General features: G+C 42.6%; 1 protein-coding gene across 1 annotated transcript; it reads left to right on the top strand.

Moving 5' to 3' along the window:
* Nucleotides 1-3436: 3436 nt before the first annotated feature.
* Nucleotides 3437-22864, top strand: golgb1 (golgin B1). The gene is made up of 20 exons (XM_041963532.1): nt 3437-3509; nt 5694-5772; nt 6165-6356; nt 6462-6575; nt 6767-6934; nt 7016-7138; nt 8026-8139; nt 8395-9076; nt 9175-9251; nt 10998-11058; nt 11652-16740; nt 16838-17249; nt 17388-17621; nt 17725-18561; nt 18732-18925; nt 19035-19194; nt 19589-19689; nt 19776-19847; nt 20669-20759; nt 20870-22864. Exons 2-20 carry the CDS (start codon nt 5704-5706, stop codon nt 21005-21007), a joined length of 8928 nt encoding a protein of 2975 aa, XP_041819466.1. The 5' UTR covers nt 3437-3509; nt 5694-5703; the 3' UTR covers nt 21008-22864.
* The last annotated feature ends 639 nt before the right edge of the window (nt 22865-23503 follow it).

The following is a 23503-nucleotide window of genomic DNA, read 5'->3' as shown; positions in this document are numbered from 1 at the left end:
TTGTCCCTCTTCACAGTCACACAGCAATGGGACATAAGGTGAGAGCAGCGGCTGGCGGGGGCCTTTTGTAGCTGCCTTTGTTTGGGGATGAGGCGGCCCTCTCCCCTCTGTGGTCTCCTTGGGTCTAATCACAGGCTGTAATCCAGGCGAACATGCAGATGATCGGCTTAATCGCCCCATTAATAGGTTCACTGTTCACTAACACTGAAACCGCTGACAAACACAAGACAGCTTTCATCCCTCACATGCCGCAGACACAGGACATCCATCACAGTCCTGCATCTCAGCTGATGGGATACCCCCTTAATCAGCAGGTACACAGGTGTGAGTGCTGCAGCGTCAACAGTGGTGGAGGAAGCACTCAGATCCAAGGTTATTATAGATAACTAACTAAAACTGAAGACTAAAACTAGGTGTGAAAACACATTTTAGTTAACTGAAATAAAAACAAGACTCAAGATTTTTTTTAACTGTCTGAAATGAAATAAACATACAGGAAATGTTGTCTATGTTTCTATTAATGCCTATTCTGAACTGCTTAAATCTCCACCTGACAAACACCCTCCTTGTTATAATAAAAAGTAAAACTAATACTGAAACTACTAAAAATTAAACTGTTTCAAACAATAAAAACTAAACTGAAGATAAAAACCCATTCTGGAAATTAGCTCATCTGAAAACAAAAAAAATAAAAATAAAAACATAACCTAAAACAATAAAAACTCTGCTTAGATGCTCTACATAAGTGAAAGTACCAATACCACAACATAAAAATACTCGATTACAATTAAAAGTCCTGAATTAAAAATCCTACTACAGAAGTATTAACAGCAACAAGTTCAAGTACTTCTTACATAACAAAATTCCCCCCACCAGTGATTATATTATTGTAAGAAATTATAACTGATTTATCAGTTATTATCTTTATATTGTACCTTATCTTTTTAAAAAATTATATCCTACAATGCTTCAATACTTGGAGTACATTTTGTTTGGCTTTTGAACAGACTTCAGTTGTTACTAAATGGTTATCCACTGATTTTATCTTGATCTCTGCTGTATGTGCATCATTTTTCTTTGGCAAATTGTGCTGCTTGTTAGGCGCTGCTAAAAAGCAGTTTAATTTATCATTAGATCGTTAGAATTTGACACAAAGTTAATCTGCAACAATTTTGATCAATTATTATTTTTTTAAAGCAAAAATGCCAAAAAGCAACAATTTCATTCATGTTTTATGATAATTAACAGAATACCTTTTGGTTTTTCCATCATTGGTCAGACAGAACAAGCAATTTGAAGATGTCACCTTGAAAACCATGACGAGCATTTTTTAATATCCTCAATACTTTCTGACATTTTAAACAACAAAGATTTGAGGAAGAAACTACTAAAAACAAAATCAGCACATTAATCAATAAAAAATAGCCATTTGTTTCTTCTACTTATGTTTATTTTCTGCAAATAAGCAAAATTCTAAAACATTATTTGGTAGAGGATTTTATTGGATACCACAGTTTAAAGCCAATAAGGCCTGAGAGCCATGGCTGATTGTTATAGTAATTTAAACATTACAGATTGAATGAAATCAATATCAAAACACTGCAGAAAGCTTTTTGATCTTAGTGTCAATACCAGAAATATACCAGAAACAAATAAAATAATACAACAATGTTTAAGTGCTTTTGTATGAAATTAAGTTGTTTTTTTTTTTACTACTTATCATATCTGATAATGATATTAGTGATGATTATCACTAATAATCATATCTGAAAGCAGTATTGTATTAGCTGCATTCAGCAGATATGAATGTGGTTCATGTTTCCAACATTCTTACAACTTGCTAACCTGTTATAAGTAATAAAATAGACAAATAACAGAGTGCCTCAGTAGGCACATGGCAGCACGGTTGTCGGTTTGATTCCAGCTGGCGACCTTTGTTGCAGCTCATACCTCTCTCTATTGCCATTCCTGCCTGCTTCTACCTGTCACTTAAAGCAAGAAACACCTAAAATACCATCTTTAAAAAAAGACAAATAACACAGATATATACATGTCAGTGCTTAAACTGAAGTCTAAATGTGCCATTAAGTAAAATATCTGAATTAATATAAAAGTAAAAATAAAATCATCATTAGTAAATGCAAAATTTCACATTGACATTCCAGGAAAGGTTAAACTCATATTAGTGGTCTCTGGGATACATTCAGCAGGAGCGTTAGTGTTTCTTTCTGGCCATAAAACGTTCAAAACGGAAGATTCAGATTATCGCAGGAAAACCACAGGAAGCAGCATCTCCACAGGTTACATGTCAGTGTGGTGGCTTGTTGCTCATCGTTTCATTCATGCCGAAAAACAGATGTTGCAGCAGAATGAAATGTTTTTTATGCTTCCGACAGGCACAGATGTTTAAAAAAAAAAAGCGTTTGGTGGCAAAAAGGCTTCTTCATGTCCTCCTTCTGCTGTAGTGCAATAATGTAATACAGAAAATGCATACACTATGTATGCTTCCTACATACTTTACTCTAATTTGCATTACCCTGCAACACATTTGCATTAACAGTCATATAACCTGCAGATAAAAGTGATAATGGCAGCAACAAGGCTTTTGTTCCATTGTTTCTCTCAAATAGCCTGAAATATAGTTTCCAACATGTTGTAAGATCTTTTCCTGACAATAACAAAGTATGGAATAAATCACATTATGTAACCACACCACATACAAATATAACACTTGTAAGACTATGTTTTAAGAGCTTAAAAAAGTAGAAAGCTATAATTTCACTGACTCCTTAAGGCTTCATTGTCATTCTTCATCCAGCTTCATATTCCCAGAACATGAAATTCATTCAATTTCAGTTGCAGTCTTTGTTGTTGTCTTGATTTGTCTTCCTGTCCAGACAACACAGCGAGACAAAGTTATAATAAGCATCAAGTCACTGTGGTTCCATGTCAGAGCTCGGGCAGATCTCTCTGGCTCCACCAGCAGCACCTTTCCTCTTCCCCCAGAACAGATGTCTGTAGATGGAGTCAAACACTGACACTGTGTAGCGTGCAAACAGGCTGGTCCACTTCACTGTGTCCACCATCCACTGCACAGTGCGTCCCACGAAGGCCACAAGCACTGTGGTGTAGTAGGCCAGCAGCATCAGACTCCTCCCCAGCTGCCTGCCATGGTTGAGAATCAAGTTGACTCTTTGGTCATGTCCTGCCATCATTATACCTTTTTCTGTATGGTTCCAGATGTAAAAAATAAATTGTAATTTTTCGTGTCTTAAGGGCCCATTTTCCGTTTAAAAACTAGATATGTTTATGAAGATAATCCCTAGGAAGTAGTGGACGCCTGGAAATTTGCAGACAGTCCCTTAAACACGCAGTTCCAGGCTGTCCAATCAGAGCGAAGGAAGTTTTGTTTCCGGGAATGTTTGGTGATGTGGCTATGCTCTGAGAGCCATCCGAGGAAATATATCACAAAAAAAGCAGATACATTTACCTGGGAAGTCCTCGCACAGGTGAGTCAAAGGTCCTTTCTTTTAAAAAATACGCCAGTTACTGGGCTGCATTACTGAGCTGTCATGCACGGAGTAAAAAAACTCAGCGAAGCAGGTTTAAAAGAAGCAGTCGTTATTTACGAGTAATCAGCGTTAGCTAGCTAGGTAGCATTAGCTAACTTACTGTATCGTGGAAACTACAGTCAGAGTAAACGCCGGATGTTTTCACGGAGTGTTCTGCTCACGCCACCGTTTTTTAGTCTTCAAATATGTCTACTGCTTTTGGAAAAAAATGCTGTCCAGCCGCTCTGAAAGTTTGCAGTCCATTTTCGTGTTAGCTAGCTATAATCTTTGCTGTTCACAAAAAGAGTGACGCAGCCGCAGTGAAGCGTTCGGCGGGTTCGGGGAAAGTCGGCTCTCTCCGGTCCAGCTCGGCGCTAACAGGTTGGGGTAGTCTGGCAATGTGTTGTTTAGGACGGAGTGGCAGTGACACATCATAGAAAATATGTTTCTGTATAAGCTCAGTTCGTACAGTTTATTCTCATAAGCATGTTTGTGGAAATCTGTTTAGTTCTTAAGAAGCCTCTAATATCCTCCATCCTGTAATATACGCCCATCTTTCTTAGATACTACACGGTTTAATTTCTTGGAAGAGATGTCTTATTATCTCAAAATACTGCTTTTCCTTCATCACTATCAGGCCTGTTTTGTATTCTGTTTTGAAATGCAATTTGTAGGGCTGCAACGGACAATTACGGTCATTACAAATTGCAAATTATTTTCTTGATTAGTTGAATCGATTGTTTTGCTTATGAAATGTATGAAATTGTAAATTAAATTACCATCACAGGTCTCAGAGCCCAAGATGATTATACCAACACTCTAAAACCTAAACATATTTTAGATTTATTTTAGTTTATTATCACATAAGACAAAAGAAAAATGGCAAGCCTCACACCAAAGAAGCTAAAACTAAAATTTGTTTGCCAATTTGCTTGAAAAATTTCTTGAAACAGCAATTTATTGACAGTCAGAATAATTGCCAATACGTTTTCAATCATTTGAGCAGTCTATTAATTGTTTCAGCAAGTGGTTGACCAATATGTGTTTTTCAATGGCTGATATCTGATGTCATGTTGTTGTTGTTGTTGTTGTTGTCGTTTACATCTAATAATAACAAATGAGACACTATTGCTGAACTTGAATGAACATTTATTTAACACTAATGTAATTTTCTGCATTGTCTCTGTTTTGCTTAGTAGATCTGCAGTACACTTATTTTAGATTTCAAAAATCTATCAACTAAAAACGTGTCCACAAGTAATAAAAAAACTGAACTTTGTATTTAAGTTTTACGCACTGAGCAACAGCATTTATGAGCAGATAGCAGCATCTCCTTGTTTCTGAGAGAAAACAAAAATTTGTGAACTTACATAAATAGAATAAAGTAATGTTAGTGCACATTAACATCTCTTTGTTTTTGGTCCCAGTTAACATTTATTTAAAACTTATGTATAATTCACTTGAACACTGAACAATGTTTGCATCGTCCCTGATGTGTCTGCAGACATTGTTGTGTTTGATCAGCTTTGTGAGTGCAGGGATTGACCGATGCCGTTCATCTCAAAATCCTAGATGTTGGCTGATTAGATTAGATAAGACTTTATTAATCTCACAACGGAGAAATTAACTTAATCTACCACTAATATAGCTGTAGTGTAATGTATGGTGCTGCTGCCCGCTGACACTGTGCATACAGAAATGAGATACAGTAAATATGCTTGGGACTATGTGTTTATTCACACCTTCAGAGGGCAAGTCACTCAGCATCAGCGTCATGCAGCACTTCAAGCTGTTCTTGGCAAAGACATAGTAACAGAGCAAGCATCTTACACTATATACTGTACTTTGCATTAAAAACACAAGACAGGTCTAACTGAAGGCTGCATTTCAGCCACCATAAATAGAATTAACATTTATGCTTGCATCTGAAATAATACTGTGACTTAACATTGATGAAGGACATTGAAGAAAGTGTCAAAAGGAGGAAGATTTTGAAAAATACACATCACACTTCCACCATTTTATCTAGAGCCAACAGAAAAGGACTTGTGCAGGTGCAGCAAAGAAATGATTTATATGTCAGACATTATAAATGTTAGTTTGTGCTGATGCCTCAAAGCTTTGATATTTCCGCCCTCACAGTGCCAGCTTTATGTTCAGCCGTCTGGCCACAGTCCTCCAGGAGCTCTCTGGAGAGGAGGGCCCAGATGGAGACCCACAGGTGAGGAGCAACACAAACATTATAACGAGTCATAATGAAGAATAATGTGTTCCCAGCTTCTAAGTAGGTAATTGTAGATTTCTTTTCCATCGAAAAACACAGGGATGATAATCGGAAATGTCTGCTGGTCTCTTATCTTTTGAAACAAAGAAAGATGATTTTTGAGGCATCCTGTCTGTACAGGAGTAGGCCAGAGACAGCTGTATCTTGCATTACATAATTTCAACATGTATGAGTATATAATTTAAGATATATGATATGAAATGCAAGTTCGCTGACTCAAACTATCACATTAGCATTACTCTTTTGACTCCAGAGGAAATGAAATTGACTCTAGTGACATTTAGTTCGACTGTGACAAATAAACTGAGCTTATCTGTTTCCTGGAACAGGGCATGCTGGTGCCTGAGCTCCCTGCTGATGAGGGCCACGCTCCAGTGGAGTCGGAGGCATCCGAGGAGGCCATGGAGAGGCTGGCTCACCTGGAACAACTGGTGGTCCAGCTGAAGGAGCTCATTCGAGACAAAGACACCCAGCTCATCCAGAAGGACACTGAGCTGGCTAACAAAGATGCACAGTTCAAGGTTAATAACCTGTGTGTTTGTTTGACTTCAAAAGTCACTATATTCAACATCTTTTATGGCTGAGCACCCATTCTTTTATTCTTTTTTTTTGCTTCACCTGCACAGAATGAGAAAGAGGAGGCTGAGGCTCGCTTCACCAAACTCAAACTGCAGGCCAAAGCCAAGATGGCTACACTAAACAAACAGATAACTGATCTGAAGGGACAAGGAGGAGCTCTGGTAAGTTTGAATCAGACAAAGTAGTCTTTGTCGTGCTTGTAGGATTATTGTAAATAATTCTCTCGTCCCCTTTTACAACAAAGTTATCTTATACAGACTGAAATATGGCACTGCAATACTCAACTGCATATTAACAATAAAGCTCAAGCACTTTGGTTTTTATCTTGTTTGAACATCTGTTTTGTCTGCAGCAGAGTCCAGACAGCTCTTTTACAGGAGCTGGTACTGCAGTCGAGGAGGAGCTCCAAGAACTGAAGAACAAGCTGAGCGAGGAGGAAGCCAACAGCAGAGAGCTGCAGGAACGACTCCAGACCGCAGAACAGCTCCTTCGAGAGAAGGAATCTGCCAGTGCTGAACAGGTGACGTAGTTGTGTCTTCAATTCATGATTTTCAAGAAAGAAAAGCTCTTTCTGAAGGATTTGTGGTGTTTTTGTTTTCAGTTGCGGAAACTGCAGGCTGTGGTCTGTGAGAAGGATGTGCGTTTCCAGGAACAGATCCAGAAACATGAAGAAGAGCTGCTGAGGGTCACAGCACAGTCTCACAATGAAGGCGAGCTTCAGCAGGTACAAGATCCAGCAGATCTTAAAATAACTGACTCTTACTGTGTGGTTTATTCATTTAAAAAGTGACCCATTCGACCCCTGCTGTGAGTATGTCTTTGACTTTTTCTCTTTTTGTTCATTATAGAGCTGCAGCTAACAGTGACTATCACTAACTGTGATTATTGACTGATTATTACTGATTGATCTGCTGATTTTTACCTCCGTTTTATTTTTTTGTTTCTTATGCAATGTCAGAAATTAGTCAGAAAAAAAGTTTTCAAGAGGACAAGTTGTCATGTCAAGTCATGTTCAAATTGAAGATGAAAACTAGAAACTATTCACATTTGAGAAGCTGGAATCATGGATGTTTGAGCAGTGAATGTCCTTATTTCTATCAAATAATCGTTTTATCTCTAGTTGATTGTTTGAATCAGCACAGACACATCAAGTAATAAAAGAAAGAACCACATTGGAATCTTTATGTTTTCATTGTTCAACAGTTTAATGTCTGTAAAGCAAGATAGTGAAGTCAGTTTTATCTGTATAGCCTAAAATCGCAGATGTGATTTACAATCTTTACAACAAACAGTGCCCTCCATCCTTAGACCCTCAAATCGAATAGGAAAAATCTCTGCAAAAAGCGTTTCAGCTGGAAAAGCAGGAGAGACCAGGTCTGAACATAATCCATGAACTGTAAACACTTTATTTTGAAAGTATTTTGAGCTAAAAACAGGAAGTACCCATTGTTTGATTAAAGTTTGATGACTGGCCAATAACTGGAGTTTCATCCAAGGATGAATAAACACAAACATGTTTCAGTTTATCCACTAGTGGAAGAACAGATGGTGGGCGAACTTCAAAGCTACAATCACCCTTTAAACAATAATTTGGGCTTTTGTTTTTCTTAGGCCCTGAATGCAGCACAGAGGCGTTGTGAAGAGCTTGAAGAGGCCTTAAACTCTCGGTCCAAAGTGCTGGAAATGCTGCAGCAGGAAGTGAGCAGTGCTGACCATCAAAAGCAGGTACAGAGCCGGCTGTTCGGGATGTCATTTGTGCAGCTGCTTTAAGAATGTTGGCTTGGAGACTGTGCCACATATTGGCAGATATTTTTAGATGCTTCAATTAAAATGAATACTGCTCCTGCTTGATGACAAGATTGTTCAAACAAACACACCCTACATCTTGATGGTACGCCATTATTATGCAGTGTTTGGCTGAGCCTCATGACACACACCCACCTATCCTCCTCCTCTCTGTTTTATTCTCTTTCTGCTCAGATCTTGACTGCTCAGTTCCGGCAGATGGAGCAGGAACTGGCCGAGGCCATCAAGCAGAGGGAGGAGGAGAGGCAGCAGTGGGTCGAACATACCAGCAGGGCCGATGCAGAACTCGCAACCCTCCGAACCAGCCTGGAGACTTTCGAAAGACAGAGCACAGAAGTGGCGAGGCAGGAGAGCGAGCTGGCCTCCCTGAGACAGGCAGAGCTTGTTAGTAAGGAGGCTCTCGAGAAGGAGAAGATGGAAGTTGCCAGACTGGAGAGAGAACTGGCTCTGATGAAAGAGGCTGAACATGCAGCCGTCCAAGTGAGCCACAATGCTTCAGAGAGAGACAGGGCGGAAATAGTTCGGCTTGAAAGCGAGATCGCATCTATGAGAGAAGCAGTCGACCGTGCCAGCCAGGACGCCTCAGAGAGAGAGAAGTCAGAGGTGGAAAAACTAGAGCGAGAACGTGAAGATGCCCAGAGGAAAGGTGAGATCTTGGCTGAAATTTGGAGACATCTACGTTCTCTGGCTTGTGAAGATGTGCAAACAGCAGAGGAGCTCCCCTTTCTCGCTGACCTTTCCCTGTTCCTGGACACTGTGCAGTCTATTGAGACACAACTGAGAAGGCTGAAAGATGAACACAGCGAGAGAGGTGAACATTGTGCCGAGCTCACCCACACCATGGAAACCCTTCAGGGTAAGAGACTGTATCTCATTTCATCTGTTTGTGGAATATAGTTTTTAATCTCAACCCTTTAGTGCTTGGCGCTGATATTTTGATTTTCTGGTTTTCAGAACAACTAGACAGAAAAACCACAGAACAGGAGGAAACTGCTGCCAAGATACAAGAGCTGGAGCAGCAAATTCAAACGGTCAGTGCTAAGAACCCATTTACATCTAACACATTGTCTGCATCTGGATGCATTTTCTGGATAATGGCATCTGATCCACAGATTTTTGTATTGACATTTGGTGTTTAAGTGCGTTCTCATTTTCTTGATTCTGTCTGGATTGGATCTCAATATGTCAATTTGAAGGGTACTTAGAGAGAGCAGACCTCTGCTAAGGCCAGTAGTCCACTATTCTATGCTATGCACATCTGCAAGCATAACCACTATGTCTGGATATATTTCTAAAACTATTAGAATTATATCAAAATATGGTTGTGCCTAGCTGAAGCATGGTTGTGTCGGCTGTGCATTTGTTGGGTATTTCACACTGGAAATATTTTGCATACTTAACATACGTTTCCATAACCACACCTTAGTTGGAGAAAAAGTATTGTTACAAATGTGGTGAAGGTAATTGTACCGGTTCTCGCATGAAACCGCTTTCCCCGAGTGCTCGATAACAACTGCTTTCTGTATTAAGTTTGAGCAACTACATGTGTAGGATCACTGGCACCCGTGAATGTGGACTGTGAAATGTGCTCTTTTGACCTTTACTACCATTAAGGGATTTTAAGATGTATGATTCATCCCCGTGATTCGGATTAACTCCAGAATGTAATGGATTCTTCCTTGGCCCATGCTACACCATTCCACCAAGTTTCATGAAAATCATCTGAGGAGTTTTTTTTGTAAACCTGCTGATAAACTTAAAAACAAAACGAACTGAAAACACGAGCTCCATGGCGGGGGTAATTAGTTAGGCAGGGCTATGGTGCATCCCACGTGAAGGGAAGCAAAGCCATGGGCTGCCCTCAATTCTTTTTAAATCACTTTTTGTCAGGGAAGACTTCTAACTCCTACATGTAGTTAAAGCAGCTTAAGATGGCAAGCAGAGTCGGAGTCAGGTAAGAATGTGGTCGTGCTGTACGGATTGATTTCTCACCTGGCTGAGATTCGATTACTGTGCGAGCCTGAAATGTGGTTTAGCTGATTTGGTCACATTCTAATCACAGTGTGAATAGGGTCTTTAACGCAGAGTTGTTTTGGGGATCATTACCTGTTTGACACCGGATGTCAGCAGCTTGTTTTATTTGAGATGTAAACTTCAAAAGGCAATCTTAAATAAGCTCCGAGATAGTCTGCAAGCTTTATCGTCCCTGCAAAGCTTTGACTTCAAAGTTTCTCAATGCCTTTGTAATGAGTTTCTTTTATGTTGTGTGCCTGTTTATGTGTGGAAGATGTGGAAGCTTAGTATAAGCTGAGGTATAAGAAGTTAAAGCAGTTATATCTACAAAGTCAGACAACCGTGTCATGTGCACTTTTCTCCTTTCATTGAAATAAAGTTTACAGAGTTGGCTTTTATTCAGAGTGTAGAGCAGTCGGACTGGTCTTATCCTCTACACCTGGTCCAAAGACATAACTGGTGTCTGGTCAGGTGAAGTAAGTCAGTCCCAGACAGGACAGAAGCAGGGTCATAGACAGTGCTTAATACAGTGCAATACTTCGACACAGTGTGAGGAAGTGTGTCTAATCCCCGTCTGCACTGATCCACTGTTATGACTGACTGTCCTCCCTGACCTTTACCTATTACTACAGCCATGTAGCTGATATAGATTTATATTGGCCATTTAATAGTGTTGTCCCCCTTTTTCTGTAGAGTACCATTAATCATAAGATCAAAAAGTTTACATCCTGCCAGTTTTCATTTTTTATTTTTGTCTGTTTCAGATGTCTGAAAGAGATGATGTGACTGAACCATCAGCACAGGATTCATCTGAAGCTAAAAAAGGTACAAAAACTTTGCTGTTTATCTCTCCCAAAATAAAGTTCATACATTAAGATAAGATAAAACTTTATTAATCCCCTGCTGGGAAAATTAAGGTGTTATAGGCAGCAAGCAATAGAAATAGCAATAGCAAAGGCAGTCGAAAATAAATAAATAAATAAATAAAAACTTGAATTATATATATGTGCATTTTATACAAAAATACTATGAATCAAATTTAATGGTCAAGATATATGCTCACACATACAGTAAAAGTAATTTTGCTCTGTACAGTCATACTTCAGGACACAATAGGCTTTCAGCGTTTTAATGTGCCGAAGTCTTACACTAGACTGCCCAAGATAATAAAAATAGTTTCTGGGATTTATTTTCCCTTGTTAAGTATTAATTTTTAACATGGCAAGCTTTCAGAGTGAACTTTGAACATCCTGGCAGCACACACCCTCTATTGTTGTGTTTGTTCTTACGCAAGCCACTTTCATTTGATGAGTTATTTCTTCTTATGTAAAGTTATTGTTAAAACTGTATGGATTTCCAATTAACATAAAAAGATGTGATGTTTTTCTAATTGATTCCTGCTTTGTTGACTTCCACAGCACGCATACTGGAACTGGAGCAGCAGCTACTACAAAAAGATGATGAGCTGGTTGCCCTGCAGGAGTCCCTCAGACTTGCAAAAGAGCCCAGCTCCAGTGGGGTAGCATTATCTGAAAACTACGATCACACTCAAGAGCAGAGTCAGGATGTCAGTGTTTCCCTCAGTGACAGTTCTGCAGCACTTCCTGACTTCACGGAGGACACACAAGAAGAGGAAACCACCTTAGTTGCTGAGGACACGTCTGTCCTTTCCATTTCTGCTGACAATGAGAGTAGCCCAGAGCTTGTAGGACACCAATCTGAATCCCCAGAAGAGTCCAAAGGGACCTCCTCAGATGAGATGGTTGCCAGTAGTGATTCAGAGGTGGCCCACAGCAGCTGGACCCTCCTGGAAGCTGTCAATCAAGATGGAGGCCAGGAGTGGCCATCCATCCTGCAGGATTTTGGTCAGCTGCAGCTCCAGTCATGGGAGGCGACGAGCATGGAGCAGGAAACCTCCACAGTTCAAGTTGAGTCCTCGTCTGTCATCATCCGAGAGACAGTACAAGTTCATCTCACTCAGCAGGGTTCTTCCACCATAGATGGTAACATACCCTCTGGACAGATCTTTGCTCAGGCCCTAGCCGAGGAGCTTCAGAAGAGGTACAGCGAGCTTTTGGCTGAGCTTCAGAGACTCAGAGAGGCAGCCGCAGAGTCACAGGAGAAAATCAAGAGCCTGGAAGAAGACACACAGTCCCTTACTGCTGCCAAAGAAGAGGCAGAGTCCCAGGCCAGTGGTTGTGTAGAGGAACTTAATTCAGCCAGAGAGGAGTTGGACAACCTTTCTCAACAAAGCAGCTCTGTGGTCGAGAAACACAGATTTGAAATGCAGCTTCTAGAAGAACAGATAGACATTTTAAACACTGAAAGTAAAGTCAAGGAGGAGAAGATCCAATCCCTGCTGACCGATCTGGAAATGGCCCACCAAGCTTTCTCTGAGCAGGAGGGTCAGGTCAGGATGCTGAGTGTTCAGCTGGAGGACAGAGAGCTCCTCTCCTCTGAGCTTGAAAGGAGGCTTCAAGATATGGAAAGCAGCATGTTGGAGTACTCTCAGACGTCAGAGCTTAACAATGATACTTTGTCAAAGAAGGACTCTGAGATCAGCGAACTCCAGCTCCGTCTCAGCCAAAAAGAGCAAAAGGTGATGGAGCTCAATGACAGTATGTCTGCGAAACTCCTCCAAGCAGAAGAAGAGAAGTTTCAGATGGATGGTGAAGTCAGTAAACTGAAAAAGCAGATAGTGGAACTGGAGAACGTCAGAGATGAGAAACAGAAAGTAAGTGGTGAAGACTCAGCCGCTCATGTAGATGAAGAACTCGCTAGTTTGCGAAGTGAGAAAAGAGCGCTGGAAACCCAACTGACAAACACAAAGAAGAAGTTGCAGGCTGCATTGGTGCAACGCAAAGAGCTCATGAAGAAGGTTGCTGATTTTGAGGTAGAAGCAAAGAAATGGAAAGAGCAAGATGAAACAACAAAGGGAGAAACTCCTGCAAACGTTCCAGAGGGAGAACAATCGAGAGGACGGGACATTCAGGAAATAGAAAATAAACTCATCGAGCTCGAGCAAGCTTTAAGATCCAAAGAAGAGGTAGTTGAGACTCTTGAGCAGAGAATTAGCCAGCAGGATCAAGCTCTCACTGAGACACTTGCTCTGAATAAAAAGCTAAGTGAAGAAGCTGAAAACTCTCAGCAGGCTGACATTTCTTCTGAAACAACTGTGTTACAATCCCAGGTGACCTCTCTTGAAGCAGAGTGTGAAGCACTACAGAAAAAAGTTCAGGAGGCTCAAGAATCCCGCAAGGACACCATTCGCAAAGCAAAAGAGAAAGACAGGCATCACCGTGAACAGCTGAAGCAGCAGAAAGAAGAGTACAGCGAGCTGATGGAACGTTTTGAGCTGCAGAGCGGCGAGAGAGAAGTTCTTCTGACTAAACTGAGAGAGCTGGAAGAAAAAGTGACTGCTGAAAGAGAAGATGTACCTCACCAAGAGACCAAGCAACTGGTTGAAAGTTTGGAAAAGCAAGCAGCAGGTGATTGGGTGCAGGAGGATTGGGTTGACTTTGCTTCATCCGAGACGTATTCATCACAGCCACAGTCCAGCGATCAACAACCTGCAGAGCAGTCTGACATGGAGAACCTGTCTGGACAGATGGAGGAATCCCTGGAAGCTCTTAGAGGAGAGATCCAGACTGTGCGGATGGCTAACACAGAGCTGGAGAAGCAGCTGCAGGAAACCCAAGCCAGTTTGACACTGAAGGAGGCTGAATTATTGGAACTGGGAAAAGAGCTACAAGCACTGCGAGAAAAGGAAAATCAGATTGATGCACTCTCAGAGGAAATTGATGATCTTAGAGAAAAGCATCGCCAAGCTGAGTCTTATGCTGAAAACCTGAAAGCAGAGATGGAAGCTGCAGCCAAACTAACCTCTTCAGATTCTGCATCCTCCATAACAACTCTTCAGGCTGAAGTGGAGGACTTCAAGCAGTTCCTCGACAATAAGAACCATGAAATCATGGAGCTAAGTCAGCAGCTTAGCGAGCAGAACTCTCTCTTACACTCAATGCAGGATACAGTATCTCAGAAGGATCAGCTAATAACATCCTTACAAGAAGAACTGAAGGCGGAGCAAGAAAAAACCCAAAGGTTAGAGGTTGAGGTTCCACAGAAGCAAGAGGAAGAAAAAGACAGTGAGGCAAAGATCCAGCAGCTTCAACGGAAGCTTCAGGCTGCTCTGATCTCTCGCAAAGAGGCTTTAAAAGACAACAAATCCCAGAAGGAACAGCTAGCTTCAGCTGAGAAGCTTGTAGCTGAACTGCAGCAGAAAATGGAGTCAGCAGAAGGTGAGCTGGAGAAGCTGCGAGCAGAAAAACTTCGACTGATTGATGAGGTTGACCGCACCTTACTGGAAAACCAAAGTCTAGGATCATCCTGTGAAAGCCTCAAACTGGCCATGGAAGGCGTACTGAATGAGAAAGATGCCTATAAGAGAGAAGTGGATTTGGCCAAAGAAGAGGCTGCTAGAACATGCAGGGAATGGGAGGAAAAGGTGCAAGGCATGAAGGACGAATACGAGACGCTGCTCAAGTCGTATGAGAATGTGAGCGACGAGGCAGAGCGAGTGAGGCGAGTCCTGGAAGCTGCCAGGCAGGAGAGACAAGAACTCGCAACCAGGGTGAGGACACATGAGGCTGCCAGGCAAGAAGCTGAAAGACAGGCAGAAGAGGCACAGAAAGAGGTAGATTCAGTAAAGGACAAAATGAGAAAGTTTGCCAAAACAAAGCAACAGAAAATACTGGATTTAGAGGAGGAGAATGAGAGACTCAGAGAGATGCAGGAAAAGACTGGAATAAAACGTGAGGGTAAAGCTCTCAAAGCTGAGGTTGAAAGACTTCAAGATGAGATGGGGGCTTTGAAAGCTGAGCTGGACGCTACAGTGGCAGAAAGAGACTCTTTAGGGCAGCAGGTTGAAGAGTTGAGGGATCAACTTGCCCAAACAGAAAGGAAAGAGATCAGCGTTGTTCAGGCTACTCTGCTTGGCACTGCAGCGGTTGTAGAGGAGGTTGTCACAGCCAAGCAATCAGACTTAAGCATGACCAAAGCAGAGCCTGTTGAGAGTCAGTATGAAGACAAAGAAAAACTCCTAACCTCAGTGGAGACACCAGCTGAGCCAATAGCTACAGTGCATACACCAGAAACACAGCCTACTGAGGAAAAAGAAAAAGCAGCAATGTCTGAAAGTGTTCAACTTTTACTAGAGGATAAAATGAGGGAGATGGAGGCGGCTGTTCGTGCAGAGAGGGAGCTGTTGCAGGAACAGAAGGCTGAACTCAAAGCTCAGCTGGCCGCGCTTGAGCGAGATCTTCAGGAGAGCAAAGAGAAGGAGAGCCTGATAGCCTCTCTAGAGAAGTGCCTCCAAGAAAGCAAGGAGAGAGAAAAGAGCCTGATTGAAGAGGGTTCAAAGAGGGAAGGCCAGTTCAAAGAACTCCTCAGAAGCCTTGAAACTGAGAAAGATAACCTGGAGGAGCGTCTCATGAACCAGTTGGCTCAGCTCAATGGGAGCATCGCCGATTACCAGCAAGAGGCAGCAGACAACCGGGAGCACCTCGCAGAGCTGCAGCGGGAGGTGGAGAGTTTGGAGAGGGAGCGAGCCGAACTCGAGGCCGAGGCTCAGAGTGAGAGTGACCGGGCTGCCAGGCTGGAGGAGGACATGAGGCAAGCCCAGAGAGAAAGAGCAGAGGCTGAAGCAGAGTCTGGTAAGCAGAGGGAGCTGGAGCAGCAGCTGAGATCTGCTCAGAGGGTCAAGGAAGGCAGTCAGAGTAGAGCACGTCAGCTGGAAGAACTGTTGAGGGAGAAGCAGCTGGAGGTCCGTCAGCTGCAGAAGGACTGCATCCAGTACCAGGAGAGGATCAGTGAACTGGGTAGAGAAGCTAAGGCGCTGCAGCTAGGCCACAATGAGCTCCACAACAAACTAGAACAAGCCCAGCTGGAGACTTCCAAAACCCTGGAAGACCTGAAAAGGACTGAGGTGGAGTTGGCGGGCTGCAAATCCCAGCTGGATGAGGCACAGAAGCAGGCGAGCGAGGCTTTAGCCGCGAAAACGGCCCTTGAACAGAGTGCCCAACAGAAAGAGGCCTTGTTGAAAGCTGAGGCAGAGCAAACCCTCGACTCTGTGAGATTCAGGCTGGGAGCCGAACTAAAGGAGATGGAGCTGAGACTGGAAGAAGCGTATAGTGAAAGGGAAAAAGAAGAGGAAGCCACTCTAGAGGCCAGAGATATCGCAGAAGGAGCTGAGAGACGAGCCCAGGAGATGCAAGCACGTCTGGACGAATCTCTGGCCAGGTTAGCTGCCTTCTCTCGCTGCATGTCGTCACTGCAAGACGACCGGGACAGAGTTTTGGACGAGGCCCGACAATGGGAGACTCGCTTTAATGATGCTCTGCAGGGTAAAGAGGCTGAAGTTCGGGAGGCTGAAACACGGGCCAAGGAACTGGCAGAACAGCTTCAGAAAGAATCTGCCCTGAAAGAGGAACTTCAGCTTTCAGTGGACAGGTAAAAACCTTTCTGTATTTGTTATGTTTCCCCGTGTTGTTTCTTTGGGTTGATCATGTTCAACTTTTTAGCTCATTCAGATTTTTTTTTCTTTCAGACTAGAGAAAGCAGACAAAGATTTGCAGCTAAGGCTGGAAGAGGAGCAAAAGAAAGTCACAGAGAGCCAAACTGCCCTTGAGGAGGAGAGGGACAAAGTTCAGCAAATGACAACTGAGCTGCAGTCCGCACAAAACGAAGCCCACGCCCTGAAAAATGAGGTGGAGAGTCTCCATCAGAGGACCAGGGCTCTGGAGGAGGCCGTAGGTCGGCTGCAGGGTGAAGTCAACCAGGCCAGGGCAGAGCTGAGGGAGAGGGAGGCGGAGGAGAGGCGGCTGTGTTTGAACGTGGAGCAACTAGAGACAGACCTGCGCTCCTCTAAGGCCTTAACAGAGAGTCTGCAGACTGAGTTACATGAGAAGGAAAGGAGGGAAGTGGAAATGCTGGGGGAGAAGGAGCAAGCTGTTGCTGAGGTATTAACATGTTTTCATCTACAGTACTATTGTATATAGCATGTAATGTATGTTGTTCATGCATGTTTACTCAGAAATCAATTGGACATTAGTATTCCAAACGCATTTCTCACCTTTCCCATGTGTTTTATTTCCAAGGCTGCAGAGGAGGCTCGAAAGGAGGCGGACAGCAGGGCACAAGGAGCCGAGGAGGAGCTGGAGCAGAGACGAGGGGAACTACGGGACCTGGAAGAAAAACTGCGAAAGGCTGAGGAAGAGAGCAACAATAGGAAAACTAGACTGGACTCTTTCATGAAGGCCATGGGCTCTTTGCAGGATGACAGAGACAGAGTCCTCAACATGTACAAGCAGCTGGAGGAGAAACACCTACAGGTAACACACAAAAAACGAATTATTTTAGTATTTGCAGAGGTTGTTTGAGTGGCCAATATAATATTTGTATTGTGCCCAATATAATATTTGTATTGTGCCCCAGGTGATGATGGAGAAGGACGGTCTGATCCAAGAGGCAGCAGGTGAGAACAACAGCCTGAAGGAGGAGCTGCGCTCTCTGCTGGTCCAGAGAGACGACCTGTATGCTGAAAAGGCCAAGCTGTCGGCACAGCTTCACGGCTATCGTGATGAACTTAACCAAGTCCTGAGCATGAAGGACTCCCAACACAAACAGCATCTGGCAGCTCAGCGAGAGCGTATTGCCTCTCTGGAAAGGGAGCGTGAGGAATTGGAAAGTCAGTTAAAGAGTGTTAACAGAGCCAGAGAGACAGAGGTAGAAGCAGGAAGAGTGGAAAGGGAGACTCTTAGCCAGGCTGTTGATTTCACGACAACATCACAGGTGATTGATGCTCCCGGTGCAGAGGTTGAGAAGCTGAGGGAGCAGCTGCAAGCAGCGAGAGAACAAGTGGAGGCTTTGGAGGAGAGCCTACTGAAGGAGAGACAAGAGCAGGAGTGCAAGGGCAAAGAGCTAGCTGAGCTGCGATGGGAGGGAGGTGTGATGCGAACGGAGTCGGAGAGCGCTCAGGAGAGGGTGGCGGAGCTTGCCCAAGACTTGCTGGCTGTGGAACAGAAGCTGCTGGAGGAGAAAGAGGTGACGACGCAGCTCAAAGCAGAGAACCAGTCATTCTCAAAAGCCATGGCCTCCCTGCAGGACAGCAGGGACCAGGCCGTAAACAAGGCCCAGGAACTGAGCCAGAAGCTGGAAGAGATGAGCAAGGCAGGTGTCCATGCCGCACACAGCAGCCCTGCGGGCTCCACTGGAGAAGTGTGGGGGCTGAAGAATGCACTACAAGCACTGCAGAATGACCGGGAGAGACTGGTGAGTAACACGTCTGGCGAGAAATGTAAATATTTCAGTCATGAATGCACAGATATTCCAACTCTGCTGGCAAAAAATATCAAGAATGATGTGAGCGGTAGAATTTTCTTTAGGGATTTTTATCTACAGCGTTTCAGCATATATTTTGTTTTCCTTCTCTTTGTGCGCAGCTGGAGCAGCTTCAAACACAGACGACTGAGCTCAAGAAGCAGAAGTCAGAGCTGGCTCGACTGGGAGCAGGAGAACTGATTAAAGTCAGCCAGGAGCTGTTTGAGGAGCAAAAGAAGCATGAAGACATGCTGGGTGTCATAATGCAGCTAGAGAATGTGGTGGCAATGGGGAAGCAGGAAATAGAAACTCTCAGGTGAGGCACAGAGCCAGGGTTTTGTCATTGCAGTCACAGTTTTAAAAAAACCAAATGGCACAAAAAGCCTTTTATTCTGTGTGAAATTTGTGCGTCTTGTGTTTGGTAGACTGGAGCGTATGGATTGGATGGCTCAAGCAGAGCAGCTGAAGCAGCAGACCCTTGCCACTCTCTCAGACAGGGACCAACAACTGCGGCAACTCACCGCCATGCTGGAGGAAGCTCGCACTCATAAGCCCAAACTGCAGCAGGAGCGCTATCAGAGAGAGGTAAGGCTCTAAACATTGTTAGTATTTGTGATTCGAAAGCAAAGAATAAATTCTGTGGTATTGCTGGAATCACATGCTTAAAGTCAGTGGTTCACAGCTTTTTTGGCTTGTTTCCCCTTAAAATGAATGAAAATCTCCTTGTGAGCCCTTGTCACGGGTTATAGACATGAGTTGTAAGCTAAGAGGGATTTCCTTTTAGTTCCACAGCTACCACGCTGGGAATAAATAATTGGACCTGGAGTGGTGTTAGAAATATTTTACCGTGATCCAAAGCTGTTCAGAATGTTTATTGGCCCTCCAGAAGGTGTAATATAAACCATAAAATCAACAAGATGAGATAGGATAAGGATGCTGCATATAATGTGAACTCTATACAATGTCACTGTTGTTGCAGGGCTCAGAGGAAGTGGACAGCGCTCCTGGAGCCCCACAGGAGCGAAGTAGCCAGCCAGACAGCCACGCCTACATAGCTGAGGTCAAAGAGCTACAGAGAAGGTACAGTATAGTTCAGACTTTATCAGAATTACTATTAAAAGTGGCATGATGAGACATGGGGATACTAATCAACTCTTCCTCATCAGGCTGGAGGAAGAGATGCAGCAGAGGGTGGCTGCTGAGGAGCAGCTAATGGCCACACAAGATCGACTCAAACGGTATGAAATGTGGTACAAACTAAAAGAGGTTCATTAATCTCATGCAGGAAATTAAAGCTAGTTACAAATTCACAGAGTTATCACCTGATAGCAGTTTTCCTCAGCTCTACTGAGATTGGTAGCATCTTTCAGCTCATTGTTTTCAGTCTGATCACTCTGGTCAAAGCTGTATCCAGGCAAAAAGCTCTGATAAAGCCACTGCACGCTACCTTTCCAGCACCACACTACAGAGATTCAAAGTTAGCTGCTAGCTGGTGAACATAGAGGAGTATTCGGCTGCTGAAGAGCCAGCTATTTCCCCCTGGAAAACTTTGGTTCATTTGATATAAATTTGTTATATCGACTTAAAAGACTGATAGCATACACAACAAAAAGCACGAAAAATAAAAATAGAGGTACTACAGACACCATGAATATTCTAGGGCTGCAACTAACTATTATTTTCATTATTAATCTGTCATGATTTTCCCAATTGATTGTTTGGCCTTTAAAATGTCAGAAAATAGCCTAAAAAACATGCAAAACATCACATGTTTTCTCTAACAAAGCGTTCAAAACCCAAAGATACTCCATTAATTGTAATAGTCACTCTTAAGAAGCTGCTACCAGAGAATTTTTGGCCATTTTTTTAATGTTTTAAACAATTATTAAGATAGTTAATAATCAAGACTATGACTTAAGTTTATATTCTGTTTTGTGTTATGTTGCTTTTCCATTATGTTAATGTGTTAAAGTGCGTGTAAGCTCTGTTTGTTCTGATAAATGTGCTCAATCAACAAAATATGACAGCTAACATCTGTTTTTATTATTATTATTATTAGTCACAGCCAGGCTAAATGGCACTCTGCACAAGAAGAGGATCAATCAGAGACTGCTGTTTTCATCGAGCCGCCGGAAGGAGCTGTCACTCGAGTAAGGCTCCACTAATGTGCTGCACCACCTCATTTGTCATCTTAATAACCACAGAAACAGAGACTTATGAGCTCAATGCTTCCTGTAACCTTGTCTGCCTCCTCTTGCAGACTCGGCGAAGTGGCCCGGGTCTGATGCGGATGCTCCGAGCGGCCTTCTGCTCCCGTCAGCGTACCCCTCTGCTGTTCAGCCTCTATCTGCTCACTGTGCATGTCCTGCTGCTGCTGTGTCTGGGCGGATACCTCTGAAACCGGCTCCCTTTAGCAAACCTGACAGATAAGAGATAGAGCCAGAGAGAGGAGGGCAAAGAAAATGAAGACATGACACAGGCCTAACCCAAGCCATCAGTACATTTTATACTGTTACATGTAGGGCTGCAACATGGTGGTATTATCATTATCAGTTACAATGGCCCTTAAAGGAATGAAAAAGAAGTGGGTTTAAGGGAACAATTTTTTACATAACACTAATGCAGTAGAGTTGAATACTGTAGATATGCAAATGTACACAGTATGATAAGGTTCAGTTTATACCACAGTACACCGCTGCAACCCCAGTTACATGTAATACACTGTATCTACACACAAACATTGCACTTTACAGGACTCTATCTTTTAGTCAAAGTGTGTGGATTCATAAAGGGAGCTGCTGTCATTGATTTTAACTTGTTTGGTTTTGAGGGTATATGGTAAGTGTTTTAAAACCAGGCAGAGGACATAAAGGGACATGGTTTAATCCTTCTTTTTAAATTTGTTTTTTTGAGAGAAAGCAAGTTTATTTGTAATCAGGCATTCGGCCGATGGTGTTCTTCACGTGCCTTTAGATTCGGATGTAAAAGGGTAGCTTCACCTTAGAGCAACTGGGGACTACGCAAGCTTAGATGGGACTGATTTCTCTCATATCTGGCTGTGAAATATGGCGCCACAGCCAGCAGACAGTTAGCTTAGCAACAAGGCTGGCAGCCTGGAAACAGGTAGCCTGGCTTTAAAAGGCAACAAACTAAAGCTCATTAATCAACATGTATGTCGTTTGATTCGTACAGAATCTGAATAAAAAATGATAAGTCGCCGTTTTACGGTGGTTATTTGACGGCGGTGTGGCACAGCATTCTGTGACCAGACTACATTTTTACATCGAGCAGTCGCCAGGCAACCAGCAGGAACTCAAGGAAGTTACTTGTCCTGGCCAAAAATAGTCGGATACCAAACGACAGTTAACGTTAAGCTAAGCTAACTGGCTGCTTGCTGTAGCCCTGCGTTTAACAGACAGCTATAAGAGTGGTATCAGTCTCGTCATCTGATGGTAATTTTTTCCAGGAAGCGAATAATTGTATTTCCCAAAATGGTGACCTTTTGTTTGACGATGGCTTGAGGTTCAGGACGTGCTGTTCAGTCCAGTCTCTTCCTCTTCTACTCGTTTCATGCACAAAAACAGAGCACAGTGCAATTTCTGTTCTTAAACATTCCTACTGTGTGCTTTCCGTTCTGTTTATTTTCCCCTTAGATAAATCACATTTAAAAAATAGCATTATATTAATATTTGTACATATGTATTATGTACGTCAGCTGGATGAGGGTTTTCGTGATTACATATCCAGTGAGATCCCCTGTCCATGCTTCTGTTGCACACATTTAGATTTTACTCTAGTTTTTATGGCAGATTAAGTTGCCATTCAGGTGCAATGTTTTACCACAGTGTGGATTCATTCCAGAGGAGAAAGACTGCTGTGTTTTCTAATAATATCCGTCCCATTACAGACTACTCTGATGTAGCATAATTTATTGTTATCCTCTTGATTCGTGTTTATTTAATCACTCACTGTTGGAGAAATGAAACCTCTGTACTCCTCTTTTCACACTCTTGTTCTTCTTCACATCTTACACCCACTGAAACATTCTTAAATGTAAATAACTGTTAAAAAGGGCTGTATAGAAAACTGAAATGTAATAAAAAGTGTTGGTGGTTTAGATCAGGGACCGATCTTAATTATTTGCTCATTTGTGTGTCTGACATTGGGATTTAGAAGTTTACTTTTTATTTTGGCTCACTTTTTCCTTGTTATTTCTGAACAAACTAAGAATAAATGGGTTCTCATTAATCAGTGATTTTGCCGTTTCAGCAAACATTTTTGAATAGACGGCCTGGTGACCTGGTTATGCAATCAGTCATGTTGTTGTTGTTGAAAGTTCTTGGTCATCACACCTTCTTACAGTCAATATGAAGCTCAGCGTCAAACCAGTCAAGTGAAGTCATCACATAGTGTAACATTTTGAAACGGTGTGAGAGGAAGTGATATAAACACACTGTTTCTGCTTGCACATGTAAATCAAATCATACCACATTCAAAGCTTTCAATCAAAGGTTTTTATTTCCCATATTTTTATTTTATTTATTATCTTGGAAGTGAAGTGTGGGTGGACGCCGCTTGCCTGAAGTCTTGGTCTAGATTCAACTTGGATATACACATTTTAAGTATTCACACAAACGTATGTAGTAGTGATAGCTTATAGCACAGAATAAAGACTCAACATGTAAGCAAGAATCAGAAAATTTAATTTATTGCAGGCAGCTTTTCTGTTATGGTTTAATGTATTTCATGTCAATAGGCTGTGTAAGTCTGCCCCCAAGTGTTGTAACTACACTACAGCTAGCTAAAATCACAGCCGCAGTCTGTTCTGCATCCAAGTTCTGCTCATATAATAGTTTTAAATGTGAGGAACTGCAAGTGACAGGCCATAGTTGTC

The sequence above is a fragment of the Chelmon rostratus genome, chromosome 22 (genome assembly GCF_017976325.1).
Source record: "Chelmon rostratus isolate fCheRos1 chromosome 22, fCheRos1.pri, whole genome shotgun sequence".
Classification (NCBI taxonomy): Eukaryota; Metazoa; Chordata; class Actinopteri; order Chaetodontiformes; family Chaetodontidae; genus Chelmon; species Chelmon rostratus.
The sequence above is the reverse complement of the archived record's forward strand: the minus strand, read 5'-3'. Positions and strand labels throughout refer to the sequence as shown.